Source organism: Candoia aspera, chromosome 2 (genome assembly GCF_035149785.1).
Source record: "Candoia aspera isolate rCanAsp1 chromosome 2, rCanAsp1.hap2, whole genome shotgun sequence".
Lineage (NCBI taxonomy): Eukaryota > Metazoa > Chordata > Lepidosauria > Squamata > Boidae > Candoia > Candoia aspera.
This window is the reverse complement of record NC_086154.1, coordinates 24,765,055-24,785,717: the sequence shown is the minus strand read 5'-3', so window position 1 is coordinate 24,785,717 and position 20,663 is coordinate 24,765,055. Positions and strand designations below refer to the sequence as shown.

The window sequence follows — 20,663 nt, the reverse complement described above, 5'->3', positions numbered from 1 at the left end:
TTGAGATCAACTGGATCTCTAAGTTAATCATGCACCCTGCTAAGAAATGGCTATGAGTTTTTCACTGTTGAAATCTTACTTCTGACACTTTTTTTTCTATTTAGAGATAGCACCAAATCCAACAGTCAGCAGAATGTCTGATCTGAACAGAAGTTGAGAAAAAGATTCCTCAACAGTGATGACAAGATAGGAAAAACTTTTTTGTAATATTTTGCAATACCTGTATAGTTTGTGTTGCACTATCAATATCTGAACCTCTGTTATCCTAATAAAATAAATACCTTTGTAAAGATGTAAACACAGTTACTTGGTCCTTATATTATATCCACTGAGTCACAAAATGTCAACTGAAATATAGGTCTATGAACAAATACTGAACTTAATAGACAGAAACAATTGAACAGTTATATATTTCAAAATTTCCTTTCAAGGAAAAATATTTTAGTTAGATACAGAATTCAGTTTTGGGTAACTGATCCAACTCTCCAAAATAAATACATTAGTCATATATACATTATCTAAAATGTTATCTTAGCAAAACAATTAAATACTGATGGAGAAAAATTCCATGTTCACAGTCATTCTGTTGCTGTGAAAAGTATCTGGTTTCATGCACTTAGACACACTGCTAATATTCTAATAAAGAAGAATATCAAGTGTTTTAATTAGCAAAAAATATTGAGTTGTATAAACTAGCAGTCGGACAGCAATGGTGAAAACTTAGGAGATATAATGCATGCTATATAGAGTAATCTTCAGAAATCATATGGAAGTTATTTTGCCTCATCAAAATGCAGAATAAAAGCTAATGTTAATTTAATTATATTATGCATATTTTAATCTACAGACTGAAGGCTACAAAACATTCTTACCATACAAGTACAAAACTACTGCAAGGGTATCTATACCATACGTACAACAATAAGTTACTCCGTTTCAACACTGTGATGAACAGGTCATCATCATTCACTGGGGGAGCTGCATCATCTGCAAACAAACAAGAGCCACAGCCCACCTCCCGCAGCTCATATTCATGGACCTTTGAATTAGCTGAAACTCTGCATCACATTAATCTACAAACACTCAGAAATGGGCTGTCTATCACCACGTTTGAGCTTTCTACACAAAACGATCAGCATAAGGGCTCTCAGAACTCTGCAGCTGCTACATTTGATTAGTAAATGAAGTTGGGCCACTCTGACTAAAGCTCTGTGGCTGTTGGCCAAACTCGTCAACTTGGCCATAATTAGTTTGCTGCCCAAAATTGCCTTCCTGTTGGTTATACCCACCACTCGACCCATAGCTATCTTGATTGTAGCCTCCTTGGTTATAGCTGCTGGACTGCTTCTCAAGGGTGTCTTGAGGGTACCTTGCACCTGAAGAATGCCAACCAGTCTCCTTAAAAACAAACCAGATATTTCCTGCCCAGAGAATAAAGTTCAAGAATCCAAAGACCTAAACGAGAAGCATAGCAAGACATTATTTAATTAATTAATTAATTGATTGATTGATTTTTCAAATTTCTGTTACTGACCATCCCCCCCCCCAAGGAGCGGGGCTTAATTTTCATTTATGTTTTTTTCTCTCTTTTTTGATTATCCACATCTTTGAGATTCTCCTTAAAAAATCCCAAAGACAACTTATTAATTCAAGATTGTTTGTCCAGTGAACCATCCAAAGATATGGTTAAAACAATATTAATCTAACTGTTACTCCTGTTGTAAGGTAGAGATAGAAAATATAAAGGAACAATAATCAATGGAAAACTATTTATAGCTTTTTTTTAGTAGGTGGGCCACAAAAACCTAATTGAAAGAAGAGTTTTATTCTTTGGTGTTGCAACTGTGGGTTCATGATGTTACCAAAAGCAATGAATAATCTATTTTTTTCTAAAGTAATTATTTCTGCTGTGCAATAATAATCAGCAGCAGTGGTATTAGCTATCAACAGACTCAGATGATTAAAATGTCCTTTCTTCTCCAGATTCTCTATAATAAAGAGAACCTGGAGAAATTTATTTCATATTCATGCCACTAGGATAAATGGACTTTGATTGTTAAATACAACCAGAATGCTCAATTATTATCTTTTCAAATGGCTCTAGTTGCTTACAGTATGTGTGTTTAAAGAGTCAGCTGCTCAGACTGTCATATCTTATTATCCTTGCAAGAACCTATGGATTAGGTTAAATATGAAATTCATGGTGGATTCCAATTGAAGGTGGAGAAAAGACAAATGATGAGAGATCCCATAGGTGGGGACTGGTCATTTTATTTCTGAACCCTCCTTTTCTATAAAATAAAAGGAATACTCACAACTGAAGTATTAAGACTTGACATAACAGGGCTGTACACAGGTAAGCACTTGTTGGACTGTTGTTTGCAAGCTGACATCAGTAACAGTACTTCATCTGGGTCAGTGGCAACCTTCACATCAGATAGTCCTTTAGCCCAAGCAGAAGAGCCCACAAGCCACATGAATGAAAACACCACTGTCACAATGAAGTCCTACAAAAACCACATCAAAAATTTCAGGTTCACATTTGACAGGCATTGAAAAAATAGATTGGTACATGGGTACGTGAACTAGTACAAAAGGCCAGAAGGACAGTTCTGCTTGGTAGCGTACTCTCAGAATACATGAACCACATGTTTAAAAATCCACATACATTTGTATCTTCCTACATATGAAAACCTTCCATGCGGAATAGCTCCTGATATGGAAGCACAATACATGCAGGGCCAGCCCAAACACCGAAGTACCTGGTGGCATGAGCCAGAGCTTGGATCTAGTTAAACCCTCAGCCCAACAATCTTCAGAGAAAAATGTGTGTTAGTTGTCAGATGTAAACAGTCTCGTAACAGATCAGTCAAGACAAGTGGCAGATGGACAATCCCTCCCCCACAAAAGAGATTGGCTTCTAGCCTGTACATAATAACATGGGGGAGGCGGGGAGAGGGATATAAGAATTTGAACTTCAGTATGACTATAAATAGGCCTTGCATACAATACCTAGCAGTCACTGGAGTCTTTTTTCATAATGGCTTCTTTAGCTTTTCTGCAATAAATCTACTTATCAGAGGTTTTGTGCCCTTGAGTTCATTTGTATCCTGTCCAGCTTGCCAGGAGAAGCCTGACTCCTCCTTAATTTTGGATGGTGGTGTCCCTTAGGATAGTTTGTAGAGTGGCTTCTCTGATCTGATGCTAGATCCGCTAAGCATACAACTCTCAGCATTCCCAAGATACTATGGCCAAGACCTCTAGAGCAGTGTCTCTCAACCTTGGCAACTTTAAAACGTGTGGACTTCTACTCCCAGAATTCCACAGCCAGCAATGTGTGGACTTCGACTCCCAGAATTCCCCAGCTAGCAATGCTGGCTGAGGAATTCTGGGAGTCGAAGTCCACACATCTTAAAGTTGCCACAGTTAAGAAACACTGCTCTAGAATGTCATAAGTTGACGAATACGTCTAAAGCCAACTTATGGGATGTTGTCCTGATCAGACTTAGAGGCGGCCAGGCAGATTAAATATCAGAAATACTCTTTATTAAATAACTATTTACAATAAATAAGTCCTTAGAATCAAGGAAGAACTGGTTTCAGTCAAGACCAACTGGGCAGCAACAAGGAAACCAGCAAGACTGCAGGAGGAGACAGCAGCAAGGTGGCAGAGCAGGATTCTCTGATGGAGGCTGGGAGGCTGAGAGAAGAAGGAGCACAAGACACTACTGGAACTGAAGTCGAATGACCTCGAACCGGAACACCACTCAAACTAGGCTGGCACCAGAATGCTGGCGAGGCTGGGTGGAACTCCCTGGATACATCTGGGTTCTAGTGACTGGACTGGACTGGGCTCGATGACTCGGGCTGGACTGGATACTTGGAAATGGAGACTCGGAACAAGGCTGAGAACTCAAAGCAAGGCTAGATGTGGCTGGAGTTCTGGACTAGACTGAAGGCTAGGTACAAGACAAGACTGGACTGGAACTTCTGGACTAGGCAAGAAACTCGAGGCATGGCAGGACTGAACCACAGATTCTGGACAAGGTTGCAATTCTGGTTCACAGCAAGATAGGTGTGAAACTCTGGAACAATGTCGAGCACCCGAGCTGCGGCTAAACTGGACTGGAGATCCACAGTGAGACTGGAGGTCAGGGACACCCTGAATCTATACTGAAGACCTGGAACTAAGCTGCAAGCTAGAAACGTTGCAAGGCTGCATCAAGGCTCGGGGCAAGGCTGCGGACTTGAGGAACGACAAGGCTGGACTGGAGACTCTGGACATGGCTGGAACCTCAAAATGGGGTGGGACGTGCACCTGGAATGTGCCCAAGGTGACCATGGAGGTCCGAGGCTGGAAGCGAGACTGAGATTGCTGGGCTTGGCGAGGAAAAGATCCTCGGTGGCAGCAGAAGCAGGATTCAAGTCCTCTTTGGTGGAGAATGCTGGCGCTGATCCCTCCTCGGTAACAGACACTATCTCCGATGCTGGTAAGGACTCTTCTGCAGAAGCTGCAGGCTCATAGGATCAGTTGTCTCCAGCAGCTTGCTCCTCGCGCGTCTGCCTTTTATGCCGATCCATTGCGCACCTGGACCCTTCTGCAGCCAGTTGGGCTGCCTTCTCCTTCGTGCGCTTTTCTGCCCGTTGTTGGCGCACGCTGATTGGAGGATTCAAATCCTGCTCTGAAGATTGGCCAATCAGCACCTGTTACTCTTCCCGCTCTGCTGACTCATCTCTGGGTTTCGCTTTCCCGGTTTCAGCCCGGTAAGTTTCTATTTCCTCCTCTGACTCAGAAGGAGTTTCGTTTCCTGAGTCAGAGGCAGGCTGGATTCTCACAGATGTGAACCTCCACTAGCCTTCACAAAGAGAAAGGACCATAGGAAGTTGCCTCATCCTGAGACTGAGCTTTGGTACCATCTAAAGAACATGGGATAAACCTCTCTCTAGGATGTCACTGAAACATTTTTCCCCTAATCCTAAATGGAGATGCCAGGGATTGGAGATTAAGGGCCCAGGTTTGGGACAGTTAGATGTCAGCTAGGAGAGGAGCCCCAGTGGAGCTTAGCTATTGGGGCAGAGATGCCAGTGGGAGTCTGCTGTCTGCTTTAGTGTTGTGCAAAATACAGAATGTTTTACCACTTTTGGTAGTTTTATTTTCCTAAACCAGGTAAGGAAGCATGCAGAGCAGAACTTCTGGAATTCTTTCTAACCCCTTTACCAGCAACGGTCATATTTGGCATCTGTATTTCCTTCTCTATGTATGTATGTATGTATGTACATGTACATGTACATATGTATATACTGTATGCATGTGTGTAAATACAGTGTATGTATGTGTGTGTGTATATATATATACAGTATATATATTATATATATATTTACACAGTGTGTGTGTATGTATGTGTGTGTATATATATATATTTATAGTATATATATTTACAGTATATATATTATACATATATATACAGTATATATATTATACAGTATATATATTTATATATATTATATATATATATATATAAAAGTGTTGTACTGTGTGCGTTTGTACGTGTCTACAGGGAATGGGCCCCAAAAATGGTTTTCTGCAGTGCCCAGCTGGATACAGCCCATTTTCAAACTTCATCTTTCTTCGCCATCCCGCACCAAATTGAGTATAACCCTGCTGCATTTTTAGAAAACTATCCTGTTTCCTTTCCCCATTCCATTAGGTTGGAAACAAGAATGAGTTTGGGGAAGAATGCAGAGTGTGTTTTCTGGAATGCTTTCCCCTTCGTGGTGGCTCTGCCCTGGGTCACATGGCCAGGAAGGATGGGGCAGCTGGCAGTATTCTGAGCCACCACTCAGTTGCCACTCACAAAAGAAACACTGGGGGAAAGTTTAATGGATTGTTTTTCTCTGCATTGGCCACCCGGATCCAGACCATATTCAAATTTTACCTTCCTTTTGCCAGCTTCTCCTGTCACACTAAATTTGGTTCCATTCCTGTTCCATTCCATTTTCAGAGAATTGTCCTGCTGATGGCCAGATGGGCAGAGTCCTGAGCCATTTTACATAATTTCATTCCAAGATTCCATTAAGTTGCAAATAAAGAAAAAAATCTTGGAAAATTACCATGGATAGTTAGCTGGCACCCAATACACTCCCAGTCAATCCCTATGTCCAGATTAGAGCAAGGGCAGACACCACACAGTTCAGTTAGCAAAAAACATAGCTTGATGTTTATTTATTAAACAGCAAATACTGTTAACTGGCTAATAAAGGATAAAAGGTGGGCCAAAGAAAAGGACACAGAACTTTCCAGAGCCACAGGAAACAATGCTGTGGGTAATTAACATGGACATACCCAAAGGGAGTGGCCTTTGGTAATTTCTGCTTTAACCGTTTTATGTACATAATGGCAGCAGCATAGGGATGGAAAGTAGGCCACCAGGTGATCCCTCCTCTATTCTGCACCATGAAAGAAACAATTTGTTAGACTGGGATCCAACATGTATCCAGGAGATCAACTTACTTATTCACCAACCCCTCAAAGATCAGTATATGTAATCCAGACTCTGCAAAATGCAAAATATTTGGATTTAAATTTTTAAATTTTATCCTAAATTTTATCTACTCAAAGCTTCTATGTTTTGTAAAAGGCAGAAACAGCCTCTTTTCCCCCCCATCTGGCAGGTTACATTCTTTTCTTTTCTAAAAAAAATCCCCAAGGGCTGCAGGAGGTGTAATGCTAATGTTTCTGGAGGATATGGAATCAAAACTGTGGAGGCCTTTTTGCATTTTGGAGTGGCGCATAAAGGCAAATTAAGTGCATTTGCATTTAGTCTTTCATCCCAGAAAGTGTACGGCTGAAAATCACCTTGTTGCAATCAGTAGTATTATCTTTCTCCGTGTGCAGGAAAAAGTGGAGGGCAGATGTGGCTTCTGCTTTCTTCTGGAGACCGAAAAAGGTGGCAGGGTAGTTGCGCAAATTCTGGGGGTGAAGGACAGCCTCAGCTGAGGCCCGAGGACCAGACTGGGGGGCCTGGTGTACTACATTTTCCCGTTTATGATATGAGTTATGCTGAATTTCTCAGAGCTGGGTGAGCTACATAAATAATCTCCCATTTGTAGTGCTGATTATCAGTGCAGCCTTCCCCTGAGACTGTTCAGCAACATAAAAGCTGATTTTTACAAGGCAGGATATCTCATCTAATTATTTTTACAGATTGCAGGCAATGAAAATGTCATCATTATAGCTTTTCTACAGTTTACTGCTACTGTTTATTTTCTACTTGCGGATTAGAAATACATGATGGCAAAGAGATAAAAATGTGGCAATGTTAAACATTCCATCAGAATGGAATTATTTTTCTTGAAAGGAACGGAATCCCAGCAACAGTAAAGAGCAGAAGGTATGGGCCTATTGGCTTCAAGTTAGTTGCCACGCATGACGCAGAAATGCCTTTTACATATTAAACAGAAGAATATAATTGCATGAGTAATGAGTGCTGCCTGCTGAAGGCTCAAATAAATTTGCACCCACGTAGATCTGTAAAATTAAAGACCTTGAAGTTGGTAGCTACACAGTTCATTCGAATGGAGTTTATATACACTCATTTCCCCTTTGAGGAGATAATTGGAGAGCCAACGTACATCTGCACACCCATGTTATCAGTCAAACAGAAAAAAATTCAGATTAATTTTAAGGTCTTGAAGCCCTCTTGCCCATAGGGGTCCATATGTTTACAAGGCTGTAGGTCATGGCTTTATAAATTATTCTTAATAGTCTCAACCAAAAATGTCAGGGCACATTTTCTATACTATAACACCTATAGATGTATCTGAATGTGTTTGAGATAAAACACCTCTGTAATAATGATTGCAATCATGCCCATTCTGGCATTATTCATTGCAGCCAGTATTCTCAGCTTGGGAAGAAAGGAAATAAATTTGATTAATATTCTTTTAGCTGTTCCCTTTCAGATTTCTGCAATGAGCTTGGTTATTAAGATTTGCTTTTAAGCAATAAAAAGGTAAAGGTTTCCCTTGACATTAAGTCCAGTTATGTCTGACTCTAGGGGGCGGTGCTCATCTCCGTTTCAAAGCTGAAGAGCCGGCGTTTGTCCGTAGACACTCCGCGGTCATGTGGCTGGCATGACTACATGGAACGCCGTTACCTGCCCGCCGAAGCGGTACCTATTAATCTACTCACATTTGCATGTTTTTGAACTGCTAGGTTGGCAGGAGCTGGGACTAGCAACGGGAGCTCAGCCCGTCACGCGGATTCGAACCGCCAATCTTCCAATCAGCAAGCTCAGCAGCTCAGTGGTTTAACCCGCAGCGCCACCGCGTCCCTTCTTTTTAAGCAATACTTTGCCAGAAAATCCAAAGATTTCAGACTTGTCTATATCTTTCTGGCTGATCCTAATAAAATTGTTACCCGGTTATGGATTTTGATTTTCTTTTTTTTAATGGAACAACCTACAGCAAGTTTTTACTTGCTTTTGAAAAGCCAAGGGTATTTGAGTCGTATGTTAGAGTCATCCAACTAATTCCTGGATTATTTTCCTGAGTGGGACAAAGCAGATTGTAGTCTAAGATCTGTGCAAGGAAATCAGTAGCACTCCACAGTTTTTAAGTGAGGTGAATCTTGGAAAAAAAGCTGCATTCCAATTGTGCAGAAAGAATTTTGTCTCTTCAGGATCTCCAGACATGGATGGAACTTTAAAAAAGACAGAAAGTTATATCACCCCCTGAAAATCTCCCAAAGTATTGTAATATCTGTATCAAGGGATAAAATAGGAATATTCACTCTTCTTAAATGTTCATAACAAAGGTTTATAAAATCAGTGTATCCGCATGAACTGCTGTCTGCACAGACACAATTATCACCAATGAAACTTCTCAGATTTATTTTTTTTTTACATGTTCTGCCCAGTTTATCTTGTCAGGATCACTGGGCAAATTTTGTTTGCCATCACACTATTTCTGTACGATTCTCCATAGCAGTCTGTCAATAACACTAATTAACACTGAATAACACTCTAACTAACACTATTTAGGGAGTGTAAAATCTATGTAGGAAATAGAAAAAAACAAAAACTTAAATAAGATGATAACAGAATCCAAACTAACCCAATGGGAGAGATAACTTAGACAGAGGCATCAATTAAAAGGACAAAGGTGTTAGTACTGGTTGAATGCACACTTACAATCAAAGGACCCCTGTTGTTTTCACGGTATTTGTTCTGGAAGAAAATGTAAACTACTGTGGCTGCCAAGGAGTAGAGAAAGGCAAAGACGGCCACAGTGACAAAGAATTCCGCAGAAGAAGAAAAGTCGCCTACTAGTGAAAGTTTTTCTCGTCTGCCTTCACAGGTGGGAGCATCAAAATTCACCTGGTACAACCTAACATTGAGAACAAGAAGAGAGTGAGTTGGAATCAGAAAACAGTCTAGTTCTCTGCAAATGACCATGCACTTTCTACAGCTTTGAGGTACATTGCAGGTGCACCTCAGGTGTCCTTGATATAATGGGGCTCTACAAAATTTTATTCAAGAATTCTGTGGATCAGTATCTAATATTTGAGGGGAGTCAGCTGTTTAACCAACTATATTTCCACAGTACAACATTTTAAAGGCTGCTTCAAAGGCTGTACCTCTTTCCAGAGTTGAATGCAGCCAACCAACTGGGTAGGGTCAGTTTACTAGAGACAATAAATACTTTTTAAAAAACTTTCAGAACACAAACACTGCCAAATATCTTGCATGCCTCCACATGTGGTGATTTGGCTATATATGGCACGTTGGATCACAGACTGGATAAGTTGGAATACACAATCACACCCAAGCTTACATATGGATAGGGACCCATTCTAGCAATAAAAGGAGAAGGAAAGCCACAGAATGACAAAGTTGGGAGGGGCGTTTAGGCAATTGTGTTCAAGCCCCTACTCACTGCAGAAATCCTAATTAAAGCACCCTCACTTTAACTATTTTGGAATGCGTGTGTTTCTTGGTAGCTGAAATTGCTTGTGTCTACTCTGGGTTGACCACCAGATGAACAGAGTACAGTGTCTTGCATCACAATCTAGGATTTTGAACTTGTGGAGCCCAAGAAAGTGAATAAGGTTCTCTGTAGTCTGAATTCTGCCATTCAGGCCATGTTTCCCTTGGCTTCTTTGAATGGCAAGAGGTTGTTCCGTGGATTATCAACACCTCTCTGGGGAATAGCATAATGCCTCCTGCTTTAAAAAAGGTGGTGGTGTGCCTTCTCTTGAATAGACCCTTCTCGGACATGGCTGTTTTTGACAACTTTTGCCCAGTTTCCAATCTTTCTTTCCTTGCAAAGATGATGGAGAATGTAGTGGAATTCTAGATTAAAATCTGGATTCTCTGCAGACAGGATTAAAGTCTGGTTATGGGCAGAAACAGGACTGGTCACTCTGATCAAAGATCATCAGGACCTAGATGGGTGACTGTGTCCCTCTCGGTTGTATTATACCTATTAACAATGTTGGATACCATTCACCATGGTATCCTTCTGGACAGACTGAAGGGTTTGGTAGTTGGGGCACAGTTTTATAGTTGCTCCACTCCATGCTCAAACAGTGGTTTAAGTCAGTGGTCATGGAGGATCAGTGCTCAAACATTTGGGAACTCCAATGTGGGGTGGCTTAATGTTTCCCCCATTTATATGCGAGGGCATGCCAATTTGGCAGTTTGGGGTAAAATGTCATCAATATACTGATGATACCCTTTTAAATATCACCACCCTGGACCAAACCAGATAATGTGTACTGTAGAAGACCTGAACTGATGCCTAGAAGTTATAAGGATCTGGATGGCGTAAAACAATCTCTCGTTAAGTCCTATCAAAGCAAAGTTTACTAGTCATCGATAGACATTTGGTGACTTAATATCAGTGGTTCTGGTAGTTTGCTCTTAAGGGGGTTGTGCTTCCCACAAAGGAGTTGGTTTGAGACTTGGAGATTCTCCTTGATACTTATCTCTTGCTTAAACGTTAGATGAAACCATGGTCAAGCAAACATGATGGCAGTGTGATTGCCTCTGAAGTCCATTGACTGGGAGACTAGTGGGCTTCCTTGTGCAGTTGGTTGGCCACTGTGAAAACAGACTGCTGGACTAGATGGGCCACAGGTCTGATTCAGCAGGGCACTGCTTAGTACTTTTGATATTATATTGCATTATTTATATTTAGTTTAATTTTTGTTTTGACTTTATTGTACCCCACCCAAAACTGGTCAGGATTGGGCTGGGTTTTAAATATTGTAAAACAAACACAATAGGTGCCTGTTTTTTGCTTAAACAGATCCAATCCCACATCCTCCTTGGCTAATTGGTTCACCTGTCAAACTACTCTGACTGCTTTTTCAAACATTCCATTAGAATCTGCTTTTCTGTAATTTAAATCCATTATACCATGTCCTGCACTCTGAAATGATAGAGTGTAATATCTATTATTTGTGTGGTTGTCTCGAAGACTTCTGAGACAAAAGTACTTGTTTTTATGCTGCATTTGTGCCCTGTTTTGTACTTACACTTCGCTAGACACAAACGCGGTGGCTTACTGTATGTACTTGCATTAGACATTATGAGGAAGTGTGCAATTTGCGCATGTTGTTATTTCGGCACCATTGCTGTTTGTTATGGATGTCACTGACCAGACACTGCAGCCTTTTGGATTTCTTGAGGGAATTTAGCGTTGTTTGCACTTCCAAAGAACTGTCCCACTGTGCTCTACAATAAGTGTAAGGGAGCAAAAGAGTTCGACAGATGACATTTCAGTAAGGCCTTGATTCAAAGGCCCCCTATTGTTGTCAAAATCGTTGCAGCTGAATTAAACAAAACTCTTTATGGCTTAGTTTGATGTATGAACCTAGCCAGAAGATTTCACTAACTTACCATTTGTTTTCCATAAAAGCAAGGAACAGGAGAGTTCAGCAGGGCAAGATTCACCAGATCAGCCACAAATACAGTGCATGAAAGGTACTTATTCTCTCTGTCCACCTCATATTTCAGCTTACATATGTTTAGTTCTCAGAGACCCTCTGTATCTCTAGATATAGTTGTGTGTGGGGGGGGGGAGGTGTATAAAACATTTTTTTCCCTCTTTAATGTTACTATATCCAAGGAGTCGAAACTCCATAAACCCTTTTTATCATATCAAATGGTACCTCTGCTATTTATTGCCTAATGTTTTTAAAAACAGATTATTTGAACAGATGGCTTTTTGACTGAGTCAAGGAACTATTTTATTTGCGACACCATTCACTGTTTCCACTGCTGTGCCTCGTTGCCAATCATCTTGAGGGTGCCACAGAAATGAAGTGCAGGGATGATTGATTAACACAGAGCTGCAATTAAGAAGTACCACCTCTTAATTATTACTTAAGGATTACTTCAATGGCTGCTATTCCTCTTGTCTCCCCTGCCTTCCTCCTTCCCTAAGCAAAATGTGAGTCCATGAAGATTCTTGGCTTTTTAAAATCTCTGAAGTCTTAGAAATCAAAGAGCAAATGAAGGATACAGGAGAGAGTCACCCACCACTTTGGTGACAAGAATTACCAAAAAGGAGCTGAAGCAATAGTAGCCCTGAATCATCTGGGAAACATTTTTAGCATCAAGAGTAAATACTGTGTCATTCTAAAGGTCACAGGAAATTGCTGCTCTGAATATATAATTTTCTGCTGACAAAAAGGCCTGTTAAATAAGCCTGCTTCCTCCATATGCAACCCTACGTAGCTTTCTTTGCTATTACCTCGCTATTAGATCCATGTGAAATTTCAAACAGCTGTCACTCCAACAACCACCTTATGTATTTGAGTTGATTATTAGGACTGCTATTCTGAGTTGATCCAACTCCCTGTTCTGTACTCTAGAAAAGCTACTGAGTTAAGGGTTGCCAATGTGTAAATTGACACATAATTTTATTCAGAAAGCTGAATAAAGTTTGAGAGAAGTGACTGAATTTATTTTACTAAAATTTATATGCCACTCAATCTAACAAAAACAAGCCATGCACCATTAAAAATAAACCATCATACCCAACAAAACAGAGCAACAGCTACAACTTCCAATCCATAGCATTGATCCCTCGCACCACCGATCTGTTCCAAGACTCTCTGGAAAAGCAAGGTTTCAATGGCTTTCCCCCCAAAAGGATAGAATCTAATCTCAGGAGGAACTGTGGTCCAAAAAAGCGGGGGGGGGGGGCTTATCTCTGTAGCCCCTGAAGATAAAGCTCTTTAGGAGAAGGGACCTACAGTAGATAAAGTCCACCTTTCCTAATCTTATTGTGTGGACAAAAGCCGAAATGAGAAGGTTGTCTCTCATATTTATTTATTTATTTTCAGGTTCTAACCATGTAGGATATTTAAAGGTGGCAACCAGCACCTTGAATTACATCCAGAATGAAACTGGTAACCAGTGCAGCTCTCACAGTATAGGTGTTCGTCAAGCCCAATGTAGCTGGCAAACCCACAGAAGCAAAAATGACACAGATTTCAGGAAGGTGTCTTTAATACTAGTCTGGGGTAAAAACAGAACCTTGAAAACTGTAAGACTAAAATCCCAGCCTCAGTTGTGGTGAGTTAATTCAGGTGGAATCTCTTTCAAACAGATTCTTCCCACGTCTCACATCTGGAGTGCATTGCCTCTTCTCAGGTAAACCAAATGCCTCATCCACTGCTTTCCCACCATCTCTCACAGTGTTACATGGGAAAACATAGAAGAATCCATCACTAGAAGAACTGTTGCATCTGGACCAGTTCACCCTTCCATGTGATCTTCAAGGATAACCTCATGTAGAGCATTTTGCAGTAGTCCAAACAAGAACTTACTAAGGCATGAATGATCATGAGCACAACCTCTTTATCCAGGAAAGGCCATAACTGGCACACTGAATCAAGATGTGCAAAGGCCTTCCTAGCCATAGCTGCCACCTGCTCTTCAAGCAGGAGCTGAATCCAAGAGAACGCCCATGTTATGGACAAGCAGCGCCCAAGTTACAAACAAGTTCTGCATGGGATAGGGTAACCCTGTCTAGAGCTACCTATAGAATACCCCTGGTAGTGGAAGGCATCCAAGCCTATAGCTAATTTAGCTTGCTGAGCTTGTTCATCCCCACCCAGATCGTAACAGCCTCCAGACAGCAAGTTAAAACTTCTACAACATCTCTGTTCGGCATCAGGCTAAGATACTGTATACAGCTGAGTATCATCAACATACTGGTAATACCTGATCTTGTGCTGATGGATGACCTCACCCGGCAGTTTCATACAGATATTAAATAGAAAAAATGGAAAAAATGTCAAATCCTGTAGCATTCCATAACAGAGAGACCTAGGGCATGATCTCTCCCCTCCTACTATCATTGATTGGAATCTCCTTTTCAGGAAAGAGAAGAACCATTGTAAATCAGTGCCTTCCACTCTCAACCTTCAAAGATGATCCAGTAAGGTACCATGATCAAATGCCACTGAGAGGTCCAACAAGACCAGGGCAGTTATACTTCCACTGTTTCAGTCTTACCACAGGTCATCCACAAAACCAATCAATGTGGTCATAGTCAATCAATTCCATAACAATACCTGAAACCTGACTGGAAGGGATGCTGATGGTTGTTTGCAACTGTTGACCACTATCTTCTCAAGAACTTTCCCTGAAAAGCAGTGGTTGGAGAATGGACGATAGCTATGCAATATTGCTGGGCCAAGTGACAACTTTTAAAGGAGGAGGCACCTCATTACCTCCTTAAAGGCAGATGGCATCACCCTCTCTCTCAAGAATGAATGAAAAAAATGAGGAATGGAGATGTTCTCAGACCTTGAGAGCTGATAATTTAATTTATTTAATCTTGTGTGTAGTTAACAGGGGAAAAAAATCTAAATATTTATAAAATTAAACATCAACTTTCCTTAATTGCATTTTAATTAAAGAAACATATGTATACACAAATAGACATTCTCATATACAGACCAACGTAGTACTTGAATAGTACTATAGTTCTCCTGGACACCTTCCTTAGTCCTACCTAATTATTTTAAAATAGTATTTTAATTAAGCAAAACAGGAAGTTGTCATGTGGCAAAGCAAATTGCTAGCCATTGGCATTGTATTTTTATTGAAATGCTTCTGCCCCACAAAGGATGGTAAAAGGCATCCTGGGACTGAGTTCATCCCCTGGGAATTGAGTCTGTTGACACCAGTCATGTCCTCTCTTATGTAAATAAGTAAATCCCTCCTGGCAACCATTTTGTGATAGTGTCCACCATAAAATCTCAAAATTTCAAATGTGCATGAAAGAAATCAGACTGCAGAGGCCTTTCAAATGCCTCAGAATTTTTTTTCTTTTTTGGCCTAGGTGCTTAATGCCGAATGCCTGGACAATTCAATGGAATGTGTTAGATTAAATGAACTGTTTGCTTTGAAATGAATAGTAAAGTAAGTTATCTAATTGCGAGGGAAGGCAGACAATACCCATACAGAGCTATCTTGAGTTAGAATTCCATTCCTCTGGTTTTTGCTGTTGGTAGGCAGATTCATCCTACTTTTGCCTTTGTTATAACAAGTTTTGGAACAGTACGGTTTTAAAGCCTGTAATATCAATTTGGGAAGAACTTTTGATGAGGCAAAAGAAAAAACATGCTGTTAAACAGATATCACACTGCTGTTCCAAGCAAGTCAAAGTAAATCAAAGTGGCTTACATTGGTCCATCGCTACATTTCTTTCCTCACAATAACCTCTGATGTGCAGAGGTTGATATGGCAGGACCTGGGGGCAGGCACCTCTCAGGGATGGCAGGTTACTTCATCTGAGAGGAATCTCAATGTCTAGCCCATGGGATCTTCCCACAAGGCTAGCTTACTGGATCCTTGATCCTCAAAGCAAGAACTTTGAAAGAATTCTGTAAGCATTTTGGGTGCTGTTTCAGATGCTCTTGCTCCAGGGGTGGATTTGGCTAGTTCTGGAGGTGTTATATTGGGTCTCCACCACTGTATTTGTAAATAAACTCAAGTATTGCAGAGCAATCTTCCTTTTTTACAATTTAGTTTTAGCAAAATAGCTGTAAAATGTGTGTGTGTGTGTGTGTTTATGCCTTTGAGTCAGTCTTGACTCTTGGTGACTGTCTGGACAAGTCCTTGCAGTTTTCTTGGCAACATTTTGGAAGTGGCCTCCTCTTGCCTCCTTCCTAGGGTTGAAAGAGAGCAACTGGCCCAAAGTCAATCAGCTGGCTTTGTGCCTAAATAGGACTAGAACTATTTCTAGCTGGATTGAATGCTGTCCCCACAGCTGTTCTGGAAGGGAAATATAGGGAAATCCCATATGAAACCTGATTCTGCCCCTGAGACATGGGTGCCATAGAAACCACAGCCCATATTCTTTTTGTACTGTCAGTTTTACAGGGACATTTGCCACCAGCTGATTAGCCCCTTCTATTTAAATTCCTGGGGCACTCTGATAATTTTTATTTACGTTATCTGTTAAACAACCAAGATAAATGTATTTCTTTGAAAGTAGCAAAATTCTGCTATATTATGTGTAAGTTTCTCCTACAAATGGTTGCTAACAGTTACTGATATTAGGGGATAACTTTGCTTGTTTTATCGGATGTATTTTATTGGTCAATGACCGAAATAAAGTTTCTTCTGGACTAGAACTCACATCTCCCAGATTTTAGCATGGTGCCTTTAACGACTACACCAGACTAGCTCTCTAAGTTGTTTTATGTCTTATTTTAAAAAAGAAAGAAAAATGAAAAATTGCTCTGCCATTTCTTTGGCTGGTTTACTATCAAATTTAGTGATGTAATCTTATAGGGCCGTGGGACTGGCAAAAAGGGGACTGCAGAGGTCATATGAACCTCACAGGCATTACGTTGCCTATCTTTGATGTAGATGTAAAGCAGGGTCTTCTCTGCTCCTACTCCAAATAATTTAAATAATATAATTAATATGCTTGGCATAGTTGTTAAAAAAAGAAAGACAATCCTTATCCATAGTGTGGTGTTCTATACAGTAGCAATCCCTCTGTCCCTCCCCCTCTCTGCACTCCCACTTCCCTAAAGTTTGTTAGAGATTGTTCTGAACATGATCAGAGTTTTTTTGACTGGTCTTTAAGGTTTTACATCTCAGTTATGCAAATGCTCTTCATTACGGTTTATTGCCTTCTTACTGAACAGGGAATCACTAGCATCTGTCTTTGCCATTTACAAAGCATGGAGACAAAAGTCTGCTTCTTAAGTTAACCACAGTTACTGTCCATGTTTGAAAAAGAAGATGGACTAGGGCAGAAAAGAAAAAAAAAACATAACATGGCAAATAGCAACTTACAAAGTTACCTCTTTGTAGTGTCAGTACAAAAGATGGATAGACAATAGAAACAGGATGACCTAAATACCATGGATTTGAATAGGATACTTATCTCTTTATGCATGTAGCAAAAAGATCCAGGGTCAGATACAGGTAGTCCTTGTCCTACGACCATTCATTTAGCAACCATTTGAAGTTACAACAGTGCTGAAAGAAGTAACATACAACCAGTCCTTGCACTTATGACTGTCACAGCATCCCCCAGTCATGTGATCAAAATTTGGGTGCTTGGCAACTGGCGTGTATTTACAATGGTTGCCACATCCAGTGGTCACATGATTGCCATTTGCGACCTTCTGAGCTGGCTTCCAACAAGCAAAATCAATGGGGGAAGCTGTATTTGCTTAATGTCCACAGCAAAAAAGGTCATAAAGTTGGGTGTGGTCACATGATGCCTCACTTAATGACCGCATTGGTTAGTAACCGAAGTTCCAGTCCCAATTGTTGTCGTAAGTCGAGGACTACCTGTATATATTTATATTAAGCAGACTGTCACAACTTTGCATCTTTTCTTTTTCAACCAACATTAAAAAATAACATTAAAAATATAATACAAAAACAACCAAAATATAACTGCAAAAATAATTTAAAACAATAAAATTATTAAAATCATTAAAAAAACAATCTGTGGGAGAGCACTGTCATTCCTCTAAAAATACAACCATTTAGCAGGCTCTCCACCAACGCCACCAGACTCCCTAGGCCAGATGGCAAAGCCATGTCTTCAGGCTCTTCTGGAAGACTAACAAGGTTGGAGCCAATCTCATCTCAGGGCATGGTGTTCCAAAGGGCAGGCATTGCCATTTGTTTTTTTTCTATGCCCCCCCCCCAAAAGAAGGGCAGGGTAGAAAAGGTGAACTCACTAATTTGTCTGCCAACCCGTAAGGGAGACCTAGGCATGGAAACAGCCATCTGTCCTCTTATCATTTGATGCTCTCCCCCAACCTGCCTATGGCAATTATGGAAATTACAGTTCAAAACATCTGGGGAACACCAGATAAGAGAAGGTTGGTTTGCTAGATCTGAGAATACAACCCTAAATGAGGCATGCTGTATGTGGGCTGTCCTTGAAGCTGGTCTAGAAACTTTAGCTAACATGAAACATTGCAGCTTAGGTGGCTAAAAAAGGTCAGTCTACCAAGAATGTATTGCCCAGTTCTGAGGAAACTGATTTTGGTTGTTGGCTGGTAGTGGCTGCTGATTTTCTACTGAGCTACTGTATGTCAAAGCTGTTTGTTCTGGCATTATACTGTATAAAGCATTATATAAACCTGGATATCCAATAGAGCACCTTTTTCCCTATGTTCCTGACTAAGTAATTGGGGGATACTCAAATGAGGTCTGAGTGATTTATGAGGTAGTAGAATGCTTTACAGCTGATGATGCTTTATCATTGCCTTCTTCAACCTGATGCTCTTCCCCTCCAGATGTAATTGTACAATTTTGATAATCCCCAGCCAGCATGGCAAATGCCACATTATCTGGGAATTATAGGGGGAAAGCCCAACTCATTTGGAAAGTGTACATTTGGGACAAGCTATTTGGTCACATCTGTTTGATCTGATAATGTTGCCAGACCATCTGGCCGTCAACGAATTCCGACTCATCCTCTCCTTTTCCCATAGATCTATCACAAATCTACCCCTTAGGATTGCTATTTATAGTACTGCTGCATTTTTTTTCTCTTGTTTTTAGCGGCACTTAAAAATAATGCATTTAGTTTGTTATGTCTCTTAGGCTACAATTTTAAAAATAATTATTGGATGAATACACCTCATTGAACAAAGTGAGATTTACTTCAAGTATTCATAGAATTACATTGCACTTCACTGCATCTTCTGGTATTATTCAGTGGCAACCTTCCCGTTTTAAATTGTAGGGTGATATATAGCTCAATGCCCCCTCTGCGCCACCCTATTCCTACAGAATGACAAAATAGAGCCTGCAATTTGGCAGCATTCATAGCAGCGATGAACTACTCTTTGAAATTCCTCACTCATTATCCCTCTGGATGTATCACAGAATTAGGTATGCCCTGTTTTCTTCAGAAGATTTTTCCTACCGACAGTCAAGCTGTGTTAGCAGACAGAGCCTTCTGACTGATAGCTATCAAATTTATCCATGTTTTCATGAATTCAAAACCTTCCATGTTTTAGCAGAAGACATGAATTGACTAAAGGTAGTCTGAATGCATCTATCAAGGTTGCATTTCGTATAAGCACAAGTATTCCCTTGTTTCTACTTCTAATGTAGTAGTAATGGCTGAGCCTTCATTCTTCATGAGTAAAAATAGCAAATCCCTAACTGGAAAAATTAGCTATGGGTGGAACGTTTGGTGGGATGGAAGACACTTCACAGCAATAGATTGCTCTACAACTGTAGGTATGTTTGGACTTTTTTCTATGTGAAGAAGGAGAAAATCCATTTTCTCCATAATACTAGCTTACTTGAGCCGAGCTAGAAAAATGTGAGTTCTCAGCAGTAAGCTTTTTCACAGACTACAGGGAGACTTGGGCTGTACCTAATGAGGTGGCCAAAGACTAGTTATTAGCCTCCCCTCAGCTGTCCTTGAAGGCCAATACAAGAGGATTCCTTACCCAGGGACAATGCCCCTGTGACTCTGGTCACATAGAAACAACAGAGCATGTGCTCCTCCAATGCCTGTACTATAGAGACATTTGTGCTAGCCTCATCTTATCATTACTGTATAAATACCCAGGGCGCTCAGGACAATTTTACACCTCCCTGCTGCTGTCAGATACCAACCCTGCTGCAGCATACAATGTTGCCAGGTTCTGCGCAGCAGCACTTAAAATGCTTCAGATGATGACTGCTGCCATAAACTAAATTTAATGAGCATCTAATTCATCACACTAGAGTACCGTACTGACATATATACTAACCTTTATGCTCCCCTACACCCATCTAATGCTCCTACCCCTCCTTTTAGATTTTTCCCCCTTTTTTTTAGACTTCTGTGATATATAAATAAATCCCTCCTCACCCCTATGGGTGGTGAGTGTCCTCCTCAACCTCAGGTCCTCTACCAGAGGCCTGGGAGTTTGAGGGTTCTGCACAGTGTCTTAGCTGTTCCTAGCCCTGCACTCTTCTGGACAGAGAGCTCTGATGTTGTTCCTGGGATCTGTTGGAGCCACTCTCCCAGCTTGGGGGTCACAGCCCCGAGTGCCCCTACCACCACTGGGACCACTTTGGCCTTTACTTTCCACATCCTCTCTAGTTCTTCCTTCAGGCCCTGGTCCTTCTCCAACTTCTCATTCTCCTTCTTCCTGA

General features: G+C 40.7%; 1 protein-coding gene across 2 annotated transcripts in view; it reads right to left on the bottom strand.

Moving 5' to 3' along the window:
• Positions 1-962: 962 nt before the first annotated feature.
• Positions 963-20,663, bottom strand: part of SYNPR (synaptoporin) — a 170,724-nt gene continuing 151,023 nt past the window's right edge. For both annotated transcript variants that reach the window (XM_063296417.1, XM_063296416.1), the window contains 3 exons: positions 9,192-9,387; positions 2,316-2,507; positions 963-1,455 (listed from right to left, as the gene is read on the bottom strand). In XM_063296417.1, the coding sequence (XP_063152487.1) occupies positions 1,165-1,455; positions 2,316-2,507; positions 9,192-9,387 (679 nt within the window). In that variant the 3' untranslated portion in view covers positions 963-1,164. The remainder of the gene's footprint in view (positions 1,456-2,315; positions 2,508-9,191; positions 9,388-20,663) is intronic.